Source organism: Nilaparvata lugens, chromosome 2, assembly GCF_014356525.2.
Source record: "Nilaparvata lugens isolate BPH chromosome 2, ASM1435652v1, whole genome shotgun sequence".
NCBI lineage: Eukaryota > Metazoa > Arthropoda > Insecta > Hemiptera > Delphacidae > Nilaparvata > Nilaparvata lugens.
The window spans coordinates 53721000-53736618 of NC_052505.1; the positions used below are offsets into that span (position 1 = coordinate 53721000).

At 33.6% G+C, this 15619-nt stretch overlaps 1 protein-coding gene and 1 long non-coding RNA gene across 2 annotated transcripts in view; both read right to left on the reverse strand.

The window, feature by feature from the left end:
- Positions 1-6522, reverse strand: part of LOC120349932 — a 56965-nt gene extending 50443 nt beyond the window's left edge. Inside the window, exons 1-2 of the long non-coding RNA XR_005570522.1 lie at positions 6016-6522; positions 4928-5209 (exon numbers count right to left, since the gene is read on the reverse strand). This is a non-coding gene — a long non-coding RNA (uncharacterized LOC120349932). The remainder of the gene's footprint in view (positions 1-4927; positions 5210-6015) is intronic.
- Positions 1-14379, reverse strand: part of LOC111052577 (zwei Ig domain protein zig-8) — a 475708-nt gene extending 461329 nt beyond the window's left edge. The window contains exon 1 of the mRNA XM_039421498.1: positions 13184-14379. Coding sequence (XP_039277432.1) covers positions 13184-13256 — 73 coding nt within the window. The 5' untranslated portion in view covers positions 13257-14379. The remainder of the gene's footprint in view (positions 1-13183) is intronic.
- Positions 14380-15619: the final 1240 nt, after the last annotated feature.

The window sequence follows — 15619 nt, forward strand, 5'->3', positions numbered from 1 at the left end:
AACACATTAATTAATTATTCGAATGCTTTCTTTTACTCTATCATTTTCATGCCAAGTTGTGGCGTAATCTGAAAAACGATTGTAACAATTTTGGTAGGATTTAGATTATAAATGTTTCACAAAAATAATTTTATCTTCAAATTCCCGTAGCAAAGCACGGGTGCCCTGCTAGTTTTATATATAAATATAGAGATATAAGAGTTATTATCGCTTGAATCTAGCAATTCATATCCATGAATTTCTAAAATATACTGCATGTCGTGTTCAAATACATAGAAAAAGTGTAAAATATACTCTTGACATTCTGTCAAATGTTTCCCATTCAATACACAATTCACAAACAAAAAAATTAATTTCATTTCCATGGGAAAATAAGCAACCACAAAGAAAGAATCTGAGCGCGGATGCGAATTTTTATAGTATTGTATAAAAAAATATTTGTTATGTCCAATAACATATCAAAGGTAAGAAATTTCCTTTGAAAAAAACTGGAACTTGGAGAACATATTGATATTCATTTTTGACCGAGCGAAGTGAGGTCTAAGATTCAAGTCGACGGTTTGGCATTTCTCTTAATGTTTGAATGTTTATATGTTGCGCATTTACGGTGGAACGCGGTAATAGATTTTCATGAAATTTGACAGGTATGTTCCTTTTTTAATTGAGCGTAATAGTATATTTCGCACCTAGGGCCGAAAATGAGACTTTTCCGGCTCGAAATCGGTTTTCAAGTCCGAGGCCGTAGGCCGAGGACTAGAAAAGATTGAGAGCTGGAAAAACATTTTTGCCTGTGGTGCAAACGCCATTTTTCGCCACACAGAAAAATTAACAATATATATATATATATATATATATATATATATATATATATATATATATATATATATATATATATATGAGAATAATTGTTTATTAAGCACTTCCGAAAGCAAAAGTGGGAGGTCATAGCTCTAGCAAACCTGAGGTAATCTGAATATCAGGATATTGTCTAAGTATTTTAATTTTTTAACATTTTTTTCAATTATGTGGGAGGTTGAGTTTATTACTTTTTTACTCTTTCAAATGACAATAAGATGATATTATTATGAATGTTTTGATTCTTGAATAATGAACACAAAATGAAAAGTTTTTTGATCAGCTGTTTTAGCGCACTTGAAATTTGGACAATCTGGATGTCAACAATGCTTGTTATTGTCGACTGTGGAAGTTGAGGTTAGAAGTCCTATCCTACTCTGAAAATCGAATCTGAATAGTTTATAATATCTTATTTGTATTTAATTCATCCAAATAAAATAATAGTATCTTATTGCAGAATATTTTATTCAATTCTAGAAGCATGAACTAATTCTGTTCCATGAACCATTTTGTAAACACGTTCACATCAAATCAGAATCAGCTGACTTCAAGGTTATTTTACAGCCCTAGGGCCGTAAAACTTTCACTAGCCTGGCCAGAAAACAATAATTTTCGACCTCCATATGATGCACGAAAACCAGCTCAATACATCCAAGTGGGGGCGAAAACGTATATACAAGGTTTTTGGAAATTTTGCATTTCAAGGATAATATAAAAGGAAAAAGGAGCCTCCTTCATACGCCAATATAAGAGTAAAAATCTGGTGTGGCGCACTTACACAACTATCCTTGCCGTTATGAGAATTGATCACCTGACGCTAGTGTTCACACGCATCTCAAGTCTACTTAGAAACAAAGATCTGAGTCAGCTTGTGACAGGACAATAACGCTGGAGACATAGTATGAGGTCTGCTATCTCTTCATAGTGAATCATTCAATAGAATATACAGTTACAGTATTCATGGAACATCGGGAAGAATAGGTACAGAAAGTGATCAGATGATAGCAAAAGAAATTCAAAATCGATCTTTTCAAACATTATGGTAGTTTAATGTAATGTTCATTGTGAAGTGATAGAAATGCGACCAATTTTTTCAGCTTCTGTTGTATTGGTTCCTCTGTTGATCCATGTTTGTACGCAACCATGGCCTTGAGAGAGCCAGTTGCACTGTCTGTTAATTCATAATCTGGACTAAATACCACGAGAACCAATCAGAGAAGCCTTCTATAAAAACCCTGCTCTGATTAATTCTCATGAAATTTAATCCCGATTGAAATTGAACAGGCTTTTGTGCTAATGGGCCTGATATTTTCGTGTTTCAAAATCAGCTAAAGACTAAATCGATAAAACAAGATATTCCATCAGCGGCTCCTATTTCCTTCCATGATGTCATTACATTACACAGACAAATCTATTGATAATAGATCACAAGTGAAGAATAAAGTTGTCAATTAAGATAGAAATTGAATTGAGTTACATGTTAGCTTACATCCAACTTTTCTTCCCTAATTTTTCCGTTCAAGCTAAGATCAAATAAATAAATCATATAATGTTAGCTAATAAACAAAGTTATTGAATAAACTCTGTTCAGATTTATGCCAATTCACATTAAATTGATCTCACTTTAATATTTATGATAGTAAAGTTTAGGACATGAGAAATCCGCCACAATAAATGTTATACCAACTATTAGGAATGAACTCTTATGTGTGAATGGACTTCCATGTAAGAAAGAATCAGTGGATTGGCTGCTTTTAAACTTTTGGATGAGTGAAAGGAAAAGTAGGCGACAGGCTATGCCAAAAGTTCTAGAATAAGCAAGAGATCCATGTATACCAGAGTAATCAAATTCTGAATCAACTCAATTTGGAATTTATTCTTCAATTGCATCAAGCAAAAACAAAAATAACATGATCACTGCTAATTTGATAACTGTCAACGGGAAATATTAATTACCAATGAATAAAGTCGAGGTCGACTCTTAAGCCCCGTTCGATATTCTACAATATTCGCTGCAATTGGACTACTCTCCTACAGAGCACTTCCAACACATTAATTAATTATTCGAATGCTTTCACTCTATCATTTTCATGCCAAGTTGTGGCGTAATCTCAAAAACGATTGTAACAATTTTGGTAGAATTTAGATTATAAATGTTTCACAAAAATAATTTTATCTTCAAATTCCCGTAGCAAAGCACGGTTGCCCTGCTAGTTTTATATATAAATATAGAGATATAAGAGTTATTATCACTTGAATCTAGCTATTCATATCCATGAATTTCTAAAATATACTCTTGACATTCTGTCAAATGTTTCCCATTCAATACACAATTCACAAACAAAAAAATTAATTTCATTTCCATGGGAAAATAAGCAACCACAAAGAAAGAATCTGAGCGCGGATGCGAATTTTTATAGTATTGTATAAAAAAATATTTGTTATGTCCAATAACATATCAAAGGTAAGAAATTTTCCTTTGAAAAAAACTGGAACTTGGAGAACATATTGATATGCATGTTTGATTCTTGTAACGGTTTTCAACAAAGTAGGAGTCAAGAAGGAAAATTCTTGATCACTACAAATCACGCTAGTGATGAAATACTACTGAATAATCATCTAAATATCGCATTTCTAGCAAGCATATAATGGAGATTCGCCAGCATTTAGTGATAAATGGTTCTGGAAATGCTTCCATCAAATTTTTTTTTAATAATATGATATATGAAATATTCATGTGATTTGTTATAAATATATTATATATATTTTATTATTCATATTTATATAAATTGAGTATGTTCTTTCTACTTCGTTTTATAATAATTTTAATGATGATTATATAATTATGTATCATCAAAAACCTTAACCTATGTTTTAGACATCGGCCTACTTCTATCAAAATTCGGATAGGGAACTATTTTCAACTAGGCCTGTTGATCCTTTTTCAATCATGTATTCAATTAATGTTATATTGAAAGTGAATAAATAAATAAATTAATATTCAGTATTTTTCCTGGTGCTAATGACGAAAAAATCAAGTGAAGTCATTATTCGTTCCAATTATGCACCTTCAGTTCTTGTAATGTTCTAAAAATCCACCCTCAACATTACTATCTGAGTGACTGAGTTTGCCTGTATCTAATAACATAATTACGGACAGAATAGGCCATGTACTTCTGAAACCAAGTCCATACCACTCCTAAATGCGAGGTCCTGGGTCCATTCTTATTCCAAACGAAGCTTGTTGCTTGTGGAACTATTTGTGCTGCTAGCCTTTCCTCTTGAAACAGCCCCCTTCCCCAACCATAACCCTTGGCAAATAACAAGCCCAGACTCAACAGTTACAGTAAACATTTGTTTAGCTGGTGCACAACCCTGCAAACAAATTGCAACTACAATCAGCTCATGAGCAACTTGTAACCTAAGTATCTCAACCTGGGTAAATGGAAAAATTTTCCTTGAGGCATTATTGGCCGTATTAATAATTTTGATCCCCGAGATCAAACTTGGCTTTCATCGACTCCGGTTGTCTATCAACAAATAACGTAAATATTCAGATATTCAGTTTAGGTACGATACTTGGCTAAATACATGGAGTTGACCATAATTATTACAACCTGTGGATTCTCAACAATTGTATCTCCATGATGAAGTCATTAAAAAAAATCTTCCAAAATCTCAAGTAATAAATAAATTGTTCGAATAACTGAGACAAAAGTAGACTGCAGTCATATATTGCAACTCTTTTGAGATTTTCAATTTCAGAATCAATAGAACTGAATTTAACTAACTGGATTGTGTACTTTACTGATTGTGTATTATAATGTGGATTGTGATGATTATTATTTGTTTATCACAAGAGTGTGGGAAAGTCACAGGATTCCAAACCAAAAACAGCTCCCTCAGTTTCCGCTGATGAAATTCTTTACTCGGATTTAGATTTTTTTATCTCTAGAGCCAAGCGAAGGATTGGAGATTGATAGATTGAAATCTTCTTTTATACAGAACAGAACAATAATTTGAAAAACGAATTGTTTAAATCTTGCACATGAATGATATTCTCATCACTCACCTTTACCTGTTTAAGAATCAGTGGAAGAGAACAGACGTTCTTGAACAATATTCGTTTTCCAATTTTAGTTTGAACAGCCTCTTTTTCTGCACACGTTAGACACGATAATATGACAGATCACTTCACACTAAATTATCAATAACCTCAATTTTGTTACAGGTGTATGATTTGAAATATCATATACTTTCAAAGGTTTAGAAATAAAATTCTCTTATTCTGTTATGAATTTGAGAAGTAATGTGGTATATTTGCAGAACAAGCCATCCATATGCATTCAGTGACCTGTGAAATTAAAACTCATTAAATGAAATTTTCCCTTCATAGAAAATACATTATAGAGCAAGGATAACTGAGAAGTTGTATATTCCAATCAAAAATAGATTATAATTCATAAAGAAAACAGATTATTTCAAAGAATTTGAGGAAATTGAAATTTTAAATCCGAGGATATCATACATTAGAAATGAGTTTAAAAAGAACCACTGCATCATGGATAACAATGAAAGCTTACATAGGCTGTACTGTCGGCTTATTGTAGGACATTAATAGATAGGTACTAGATAGGCTCCGAGCAAAATCTGTTGATGTTAGGCTTTTGGATTACCGATTCTTGGCTGTTTATATTTTATTCGCTGCTCTATTTCAGATGAAATTATTTTCATGTCATTAGAATTTGTAATTTTCCAGTGGTTAATAATTGATTTTTTTATCCTATGTTAGAAGCCTCTCGTTGATGACAAAACATACATGACGAACATGTATGTTTCTATTATGTTCTACCGTTAGTTACGGTTAGTAAGCTATCCCTTATCAAAAGCTATTATAGTAGGATACTAGGGCACTGAAGTCGGTGCTTTCAACCCCGGGGGCTGTACTATTTACTGATCTCTCAGATCATACGCGTGTAACGGAGGACTGATGATTATTGGCCAGAATGTTCAACGTTTCAAGTTCAAACCATGGAATAACTTATTTTGATAAATACTGAGACATTTTAAAACTATTGAGACCATGAAATAAAATAAATCGAAGTAATAGAAGATATTATTATTGTCAAAGGCTAGGGAGAGTATCAAATGTACTGTTACCTGATAGCAATGAAGATTATACTTATCAACAGCTGAGACTGAGATAAGAGCACTGTTCTATACAGCAAATTTTAGGAGAATTATTTATTGAAAATTATAATTTATTGCAAATAATTTGTAAATAATTGTTTATAGTCAACCATCAAATTTAGAGGTTACAACTTTGTTTATGATAGTGAACAGCTGTTTTGAATGCAGTCAAGAAATTAGTCAAAATGAATTATTTGTACTGCTGAACTTACGTTTCAAAACGATGATATAATAACTTCTAAAAACCAATAATTATTGAAATAAGGATAAGAGTTTCAAAATAAAAATATATTTATTATTTTTAAAATCATTTATCAATGGAATATTATAAAAGCGAGCATGATCATGGTACAAGCATTATCACTGATAAGAATTAAAATATGCATTTTTTTCATTCATTAGTGTAATAAGAATCTCTTGTATGAAATATTAATGATATAATAATTATTATAGAATCAACCGCATGGACTGATGTAAAAATCTCTGTAACTCGTTCAGGCCAATCATATAGGTCAGAAAAATGACACCAAAAATCTGGTGTGGCGCACTCACACAACTTTCCTTGCCGTTATGAAAATTTACACCTTACGCTAGTGTACACGCGCATCTCAAGTCTACTATTCAAAGATCTAAGCCAGCTGGTGACAGGACAATAACGCTGGAGACACACGAAGTCTGCTATGTCTCCATAGTGAATGCTCTAATAGAATCAACGGTTGCCAACAGTTTGCAATTGAAATAATAGCATTTTCTCTAATTTCGAGCTCATTTTAAATTTCAGGTGAAAAAGTTATTGAACATAAATTGTAGTGATTTTCATGCTCAATCTTCTCCACTTGAATTTTTTGTTTAAATTGTACCTGAAGCCTGATAATTGAGAATATAAAATCAAACTTTGCATAGATGGGGCGGAGCTCCTGAAATTTTTACAGATATGGGACTTGTGACAGTTGATAGAGCTTATCAATAACTATTCTAGGTAAAAGTTTGATCTGAATCATTCTCGAGAAAATCGCGAAAAACCCTTTTTTGACAACATTTTCGCCATTTTAGCCGCCATCTTGAATTGCATTTGATCGAAATTGTTCGTGTCGAATCCTTATAGTGTAAGGACCTTAAGTTCCAAATTTCAAGTCATTCCGTCTAATGGGAGATGATATATCGTGTACACAGACGCACATACACTCATAAACACACACACACACACACACCACACACACACACACACACACACACACACACACACACACACACACACACACACATACAGACCAATACCAAAAAAAAACTTTTTTGGACTCAGGGGACCTTGAAACGTATAGAAATTTGGAAATTTGGGTACCTTATTTTTTTTTGAAAGCAATACTTTCCTTACCTATGGTAATAGGGCAAGGAAAGTAAAAAGAGATGATATTCAAACATGATATTCTATTTTTGTTATCAGCAACTAGAAAAGCCTTATCATATGCGGTAACACATTGTATGTTGAATAAGGAGAAATATGAAGAGAATTTTTTTACTTATAAAAGGCAGATAATTCAAGTTTATTTATTGTAAGGCAAGAACTATTCTCTTACTCATCTCTGACGTGATGTATACGTCATACTAGTTCCACCAATAGCAAAATTTCTATGCAAATTAAGTAAGACGGAACTGCTCAGCAAAAGTTTCGAGATGAGAGACTACTTCCCCTTAAATGCCTTCACTGTAAAGACCTTGTTCTAAAAGTTACCATTTTCTAGTGAGATTCTTATTTGTTAAATTTATGTATTTTTACTGTTAGCCTATACCTTAGGCGATATCATTTATTGTATTTGTGAATTATTCTGTCAATTGATTGCTTCCATGAATCTAAATTTTATTATTCATTTTTTATTGGTGGAGGAAATACTTAATTTCTAAAAAATCTCCCATGTGCTGAAGATCGAAGTTTGGACGAGCCATCGAATCTAAATTAATTTAAAGAAACTACCACACCAAGAAGGATCACGTGAGTTCTCTTTTTATCTTATGGGGCCCCACCCTTCGCTTCGTAGAAGTACTGAAATTTCTCCAATTTTCCTTCACTGATTCTTAATGGCCACGTCGAAAGTGCAAATAGTATAAATGTACTGAATTATAATTGTAATTTTTGTGGTCATTTAACTGTCCTCATCTGCTTGAACCACGACCCTGATTAAATTCCACATATTGTAATATTTTCTAGTTAAATCATTGGAATCATAATTTATCTTTAAGAATTTTCAAACTTTGTAAAAAGAACGTGCATGATAGCCCAGCATCATAGCACTAATTCAAATAAGCCTGTCAGCAGAAAATTATTCAAAACTTGTTCATCAAATCTTGAAACTGTGTACTGCTCATTATATTTCAAATTTAATACTTTATTTCCTGAGTTCGATTATTTCTTAAGCCCTTCAGATGTTGTATTTGGCACGTTTGTACTTGTTAAGAACCAATCAAAGACGATCATATTGAAATAATTGATCCAAATCTGGATAAAGGAACAGATCTAAGTGGAAATATTAAGTGGGGTCAGATCGAGATCATACGTTCTCTGTCCTTACCTGCTAATATATCGGCTTCTATCTGTGCCCTACTTCGACTTAGGAATAAAGTTCCTACCACAGAGCAGAAACAGCTACAACGTAAAGAATCACACAATAGAGCCTGGAACTTGGAGAGATTCTGTCCGCGAAGTATCTTCTAAACGGCATTTGGTCTATCAAACCTATCCTAGACCGTCAGAATTTATTAGTGGCGCAATCCCGCAAATTATATGCACCAAGCTCCTTGCTCGACCTGATCGATTTTGTACACTGTCTTCAATACAGGTAATAATTTAAGGTATCTGAATCTAGTGTCTAGCAATTGCTACACTACGACTTATACTAGCAAGGAATATTATTCTCACACAGATAGTCATTGAACACATCTCATTGAATACACATCTCATTAAATACAAAATGCATATATATTTTCAATCCCTCTAGCTTTAAGCTATTTGAGGAATATTAAAAAAAATACTAAAAACATTTACTATGTTGCAATAATTTACATAATGAACAAATATAAATATATATATATTAAATGAATGTTATTAACAAAGCAAATTAGAAATTCATAAATAATTACTTATAATAAAATGTAAAACCTTCCCATATAACTATTAAATGATCGCTAGTCTGACGAAACTATTGTGAGCTTGCATTTTTACTGTAAATCCAACCATATGACATATGTCAATCATCAATTATTGCAATGAAAAAAAAAATTAATTTTGTCCGAACTTCACCCCTTCTTTGTAAATTTCGCAATTCCAGAGGCAATATTATATATTGCTCTTGAACAGATCAAGGGTGTGCAGGAGTTTATGCCTCCCGCAATTTGGACTGTTATAGTCTATTGGATCTTATACTGAATCTCTCAGCCTGGTGTTCTATAGTACTCATCCACACACTCATAAGTTTGAGATTACAACACCGAGGACTCAGTGTAAGATTTTATACATGTGTGACGTCTCCATCTGGGGCACTGCTCAAGTAATAAACCCCCCAATAAGCGTTACAATACTGAGTATTAAGAAAATCTCTTCTCTCTTCTATTAATCAAAGATATATATTTTGTTCTCGTACGAAATTATTGTATAATTATTAAGTTAGAAACTTGATGACTGAGTACCAAGTGAATGATTCAAGTGAATATTCGAATCAAATCAACTTTTATTCAATGATATCGCTTACATGACAAATTCCATTATACAAATAATATAATATTGTGATTCAAGTGGATAAAGTTCATCAAACACACTACACTCTGGAAAAACTATGGAAATCCTGAGGGAAATCTAGTTAAATAATGTTGCTATGAAGGAATGTCCTGCATGGTAAGCATTCTGCATGTATACTGCTCTGTTGATGGAATATTATGTGAGACTCGTTCCGATATTTATTGCTCCGGAGGACACAACACTGTGCTAAATCGTATTTTGATCATCTTTGAACGACCCGCAGAATACTGCTATTGCATTATTTAAAGCATACATTCTCACACACATTCACAGACGACAAAGTATTGGATAATTCAGCACACACACGATCTCCACCAACGGCCGCATCCCTGACAGCATTCCTCATGCATTACATCACAGCCTCACGTTCAATCAATGCTGACAGTTCAAAGTGAATATCACTGTAGCTTCGAGAATATTGCCGTATTTCGTGACTGGAAACTGGAATTTTATAACGCTGGCGGTTGGACTATGAAGACTATGTAATCGATATGGACCTTTTCTCGACATGCTGTGACAAACTCTTTTCGCCTCCATTATATAAAAATGTATGGTGACTGAAGTATCAATTCAAATCAAGTGTATCATCCCACTTACTTCACAAAATGCATTTCAAATTCCCATAGGTTTTCTATAATATCCGCTACAATTTAATTCTCTTAAACCTTCAATTTTTAAAATAAGTGTCAAAAAAGTGTTCTTTTCTGCCAAAAAAACATTTCATTTTACTTTTAATTCATTATGAATAAAATTCTGTAATTATTTATTGTCAATTTTAAAAAGAAAGGAAAGTTCATTAAAAGGAGCATGATTAAATGAAATTGAAATGATTCATTATGGAACGGCAGGCCATCCACTATCCGACCAGTGGTCCACCTGAGCTTTTGATCCGACATTCAGTGTTGGATCCGACATCGGATCATGGTAAGGTTGTTGAATGTTAAAAGTCTATGCGGACGAGTTAAATCTACTTGAGATTCAAAACGAAGCTCCGACATCCGACAAGCCTTTGTTTTCCATCGACTAGAATGAAGTTGGAGAGCCAGACAGAGTGTCAGTCGGAGCATGAGTGATAAAACATCCGACTCAACTCAACTGACCAGAATCGTTGGACCTCCAGTCGAGCAGTGAATAGCATGCTATTATATTTGAACAAGTAGAACTTGACAGAATAACTCAAAGAGAATTTAGATTGACAGTGTAGGTTCATTTTCATCCTATGCTTTTCACGTTCTCATTTTTCATAGAAATTCATCTTCAAATTTTCGTTCTTGTTTCATTTCTTTACTAGAACATCCCTGAAAAGTGTTCATATTAAGTGATCGATCAACACTTTTGTAGAATTCTCACATTTTTCAGGAAAATTCATCTTCAAATTTTCGTTCTTGTTTCATTTCTTTACTGGAAAATCCCAAAGAAGTGTTCATATTGAGAGATCGATCAACATTTTTGTAGAATGAAACTACTTCGACTCTGATTGTCTGGTAGGCCAACTCATGAATAATTTTCATTTTTGAAACCTGAAATTTCCTTATTGCTTGTCCATTATGTTAAATGTATATTCTGAACGATACTGACGAAGTCAACTGACCAGCATTCTTGAATTTATTAGGTGAAGAGAATTCCATAGATGCCCAGATTGAAAGACACACCATTTTCCAGATATTTATTATTATTTATTAATTACAATAAGTTGCGTAAAGCCACACATTTTTGATCAAGGCTCAAGTGGCATGCAACATGTCAAGTTCAGGATCGGGATCCTGAGAATGCGTTGCAACACTCTTCTATTGTATAGATAGATATTAGTAATCTTAAACAACGAGGATTTCACTCAGTAATTGAGATATTTCGCTTCGTTGGTGTCTCCGAATCGCAGAAGAGTATTTCTCATGAAAAAATATTATTGCATTGACCGCAGTAATGACTGCTGAAAAAATATTATTCTTAGACTAGATACTGTATTAATATTTGAATCCGAGACATAGCAGTTCTGATTTCGTAACACAGAAAACTCACATTGTTATTTTCAAGTGGAGGAAAGCGAATTCAACTCAGAACATTTTCGATATCATCATGAAGGCAAAGATTGATATCTGTTATTAACTCTCATGTTTCAAAAACGCATGAATGATCATCTTGGATAGACTATAGGAAGAGGATCAAACACTGGCAAAAAAGGATGTTATGATTCATCGATGAATAATTGCTGAATTATTCATCATAAGTATGTTCTCTGGGTATTTATGAGAAAAATACCTCTAACATAGAAAGTTGAAATGTGGTGGTAGCATAAACACTCTCAAGTGAGTGCTTGAAATTACTAATGTTCCAATAGCTTAGAATTGCAATAATGATAGTTTCAAATGAAGCATTGTATTTTATATCTCGTAATATATTTTTGACCAGTGGCGTAGTCCGAGTAAAAATCTTCCCAAATTTGTTAATATGGATGTAAAATTTAGAAGAGGTTTCTTTCTACGCTCATTTTCCATTTCTGCTTTTATTTTATCCTTCAATCATTCGCTAAAATTTTGTCAGAATATTCCCAGAGCCAATATTATTGAATCTTTCTATACTATCCACACTTATGCACTTCTATTAGCTTAATCTGTATTAGATTATTGGAATCTTATAATTCATAATATTCAAATCCATGTTATGTACGGTAATAATAATTACCTCTATGTCAAGATATTTGTGTGAAGCAAAATCTTGAAGAAATCTTCTCATTTTTGTATCATAATTTAATCTCTCTTGAGAATCTTTCATCCAGAATTTTTTAAATTTATTACTGATATCCAAATCAAAATGGAGAATTCGATGTGAGTATTTAAGTTGACTGAGCACCATTTGAATAGATATAGGGAATCCAAATACTTTTATGAAATGATTTGCTTCGGCCAACGTCGAAACATTCAAAATCAAAAATAATCAGAAGAGGTGAGAAATTGAGATTCGCATTGCAGAATATTATGTTCAGAAAAAATATCCTTAGAATAGGTTTTCACAATTAAAATGTAGTTGAATATGCTCCTAGAATATACATTTACACTGTAAATAACTTAAAATTCCTATATTGGCCGTGATAGAAACTTCTTCGTAATTGTTCTGTATGAAATTCTATTTCTATCATATAAAAACTTCCAACTTTCCTTGTGTAACTGGTGGATTTATTAGAAATGACAATCATTTTCATCTTATTGGAATTTAATCGTTTTTTGGCAACGAATTCCTTGAAGAAAATACAGGTAGGAATTGCACCTATAATTATCAACTCAGTAGTCATGAGAAGTGACGTTTCAAGAATGAAAGTTTATACATATTCGATTAAAATTAACAATATACCTTGTGCAGGACATCCGAATAAGGTGATTGCAGCAGTTAGAACAGCCAACATGTTGACACTGGCTTCGTTCATCTCTCAAGGAACTGGTCACAAATTTGTTGATAACAAAAATCACCAATGAATCAACAAAAACCACATAAAAAACATCAACAATCAAATTCTCTGTAACTCCTTGGAATTTGAGTGAAAATATTTTATTTCGACAATCTCTTGTAACATATCACGATTGTGATTCACAAAAAATGAAACACTTCAACCTAGTACCACTTCAAGTGATCACAGTTTATTTTAGATTGAGGGAAGATTTCAGATTGCAAATGCAGTCCAAGGAGTGAAAACGAATCTCTTCCAGATTTGAATGAAACCAATCAGTCACGAGATTACACGAATAATAAATATTATGTTGGAGTCTCTGTGAAATTTGAATGGAACCAGTCAGTTACACAATTCCAGCTATCAACTGAATTATTGAATTTTTATGAATTGAATTTTCTCATTTTACAATATTTTTCAAAAAACCCAGTCAACGTTTTATAGACTTTGTCGACTTTTGAGAAATAATTTGCAGTTGAAAATTGCACAGGACACAAAATGGCTTATTTTCTTTAATTCGTGATAATATTGAAAGCTCCGCCAGTGTTCAGCAATGAATCACGGAGTATATTCGAATATTATGGAAAGGAATATAGGCTATATATCATGTTCTATCGCAACAAAAATACCGTGCAACAGATCAACGCTCAACTTGACTAAACAAAGACAAGGCGCGACACTGATATCTATATCACTAACTTGTGCACCACTGACAGTTCTCGCGGACCGTTCCAACACTCCAGTAAGGAGTTCAACTCACTCTCTCGGTTTAACGTACCCGTGGACCACCAAAGATAGGTGTCACAATCCACTAGTCAAACGCGATAGGTCTCGTTGACCGATACACCACTTTTCGAAGTCTCACGCGAACTGTTTCAACACTTGAAACGTTCCACCAGCTGATGACTATGACACTCGAAATAGCCCTCAAAAATCGCTGACTAATGGTAAAGGACTAACCGACCGCGGATCGACTAGTAGAGGACTGACAGACCGCTAATTGAAAAAGGTCTCACAAACCGGAGGACGGCCCGGTGATTGCCATGAGACACGATTAAGGTCGTGACGCGCTAGCGACTCGAGTCGTGCGACCAACACGTCGCCCCACAGAATGGTATCCGGGCGCGAACCTTTGTCCAGTGCGCATGTGCCACTGGTAGCTGCCCCCCTCTAGGGGTAGCTACCCCCTCGGGGAGCAAGCGGGTGGCGATGAGTACCCCACTATTTTGGGGAGTAGGAATGGTTGCAGCACTCACTTCCACGACCTCCTGTTTTAACAGGCCTGCTCCGCCTATCATCGTTAGCTCTCACTACAATCAGTTAGGTATCAACTGTTGAAGAATTGATATAAAACATCAGATCAGGCTATAAAACATTAATATGCTTCAGTAGGCTACAAAACATGAAAAAAAACATTTATTCGCGTGAGAAAGCAATATCATTATGAATATTCTATCAACATTCCCAAAGCTGTAGGTGGATTCTGACTTTAACTCAAAAATAATATATTCAGAAAAGTCGGTTTTTCAAAAGGTCAGCCTTACAACGGGTAGCAGCTGGAACATAACTCTCAACTTATGAGAAACCACAGAACTATCTATATCCTGAGAATCGTTTTGTAATGTGCAGGGAAAAATTTGTAACTATCTTATTCCTGAGTTTTGGTAGCTTCAACTGTGAAATGTTTTTCAATAAAATATCGTGTAATAAACTAACACTGATACAAGTGACGCAAAAAGTGTTGAGTAATTACTGGAGAAAAAAGTTAGTAATTTTATACATGAGTTTATAAAGTTAAAATTTATGTATACAGAGGAAGTTGTTCGGTTGTAGAGTTGTATAAAGAAATAATTTGCTAGAGCAAACGAATTCAACACAGGATGTCGTGGTATTGGAGGAGAGAATCAGTCATTCACATTCACATTATCAGGAATGAGAGCATCAGGGCATATTCTTCTCCATCAACAGTGGAAAAAATTTTTTTCAGTCTTCAACACACAAATGTCACACATCAAATTGACACAATGTGAAACGTCGTAAGTCAAAGTGATCAAATTAAATCATTGGTTATCCCAGTACTATGTGAAATTTTGCCAATATTTACGATATGCCAATATTTCCCAAAGTGAACAATCTACAATATTAATTCAAGTTTTCGGTTTGTACGATATGACATAATCCATTTATTCATAATTTTCTGTATACCTAAATAATCAGGCTGTCTCCCTAATTTCCAAGATTATCAGCTTGTATATTCATGGAATGATTACAATGAAAGGGAGAAGATTCAGGTGTCATTGACTTTCACGAATATCTCAACAATCAAGTTGATCCGTATGAGA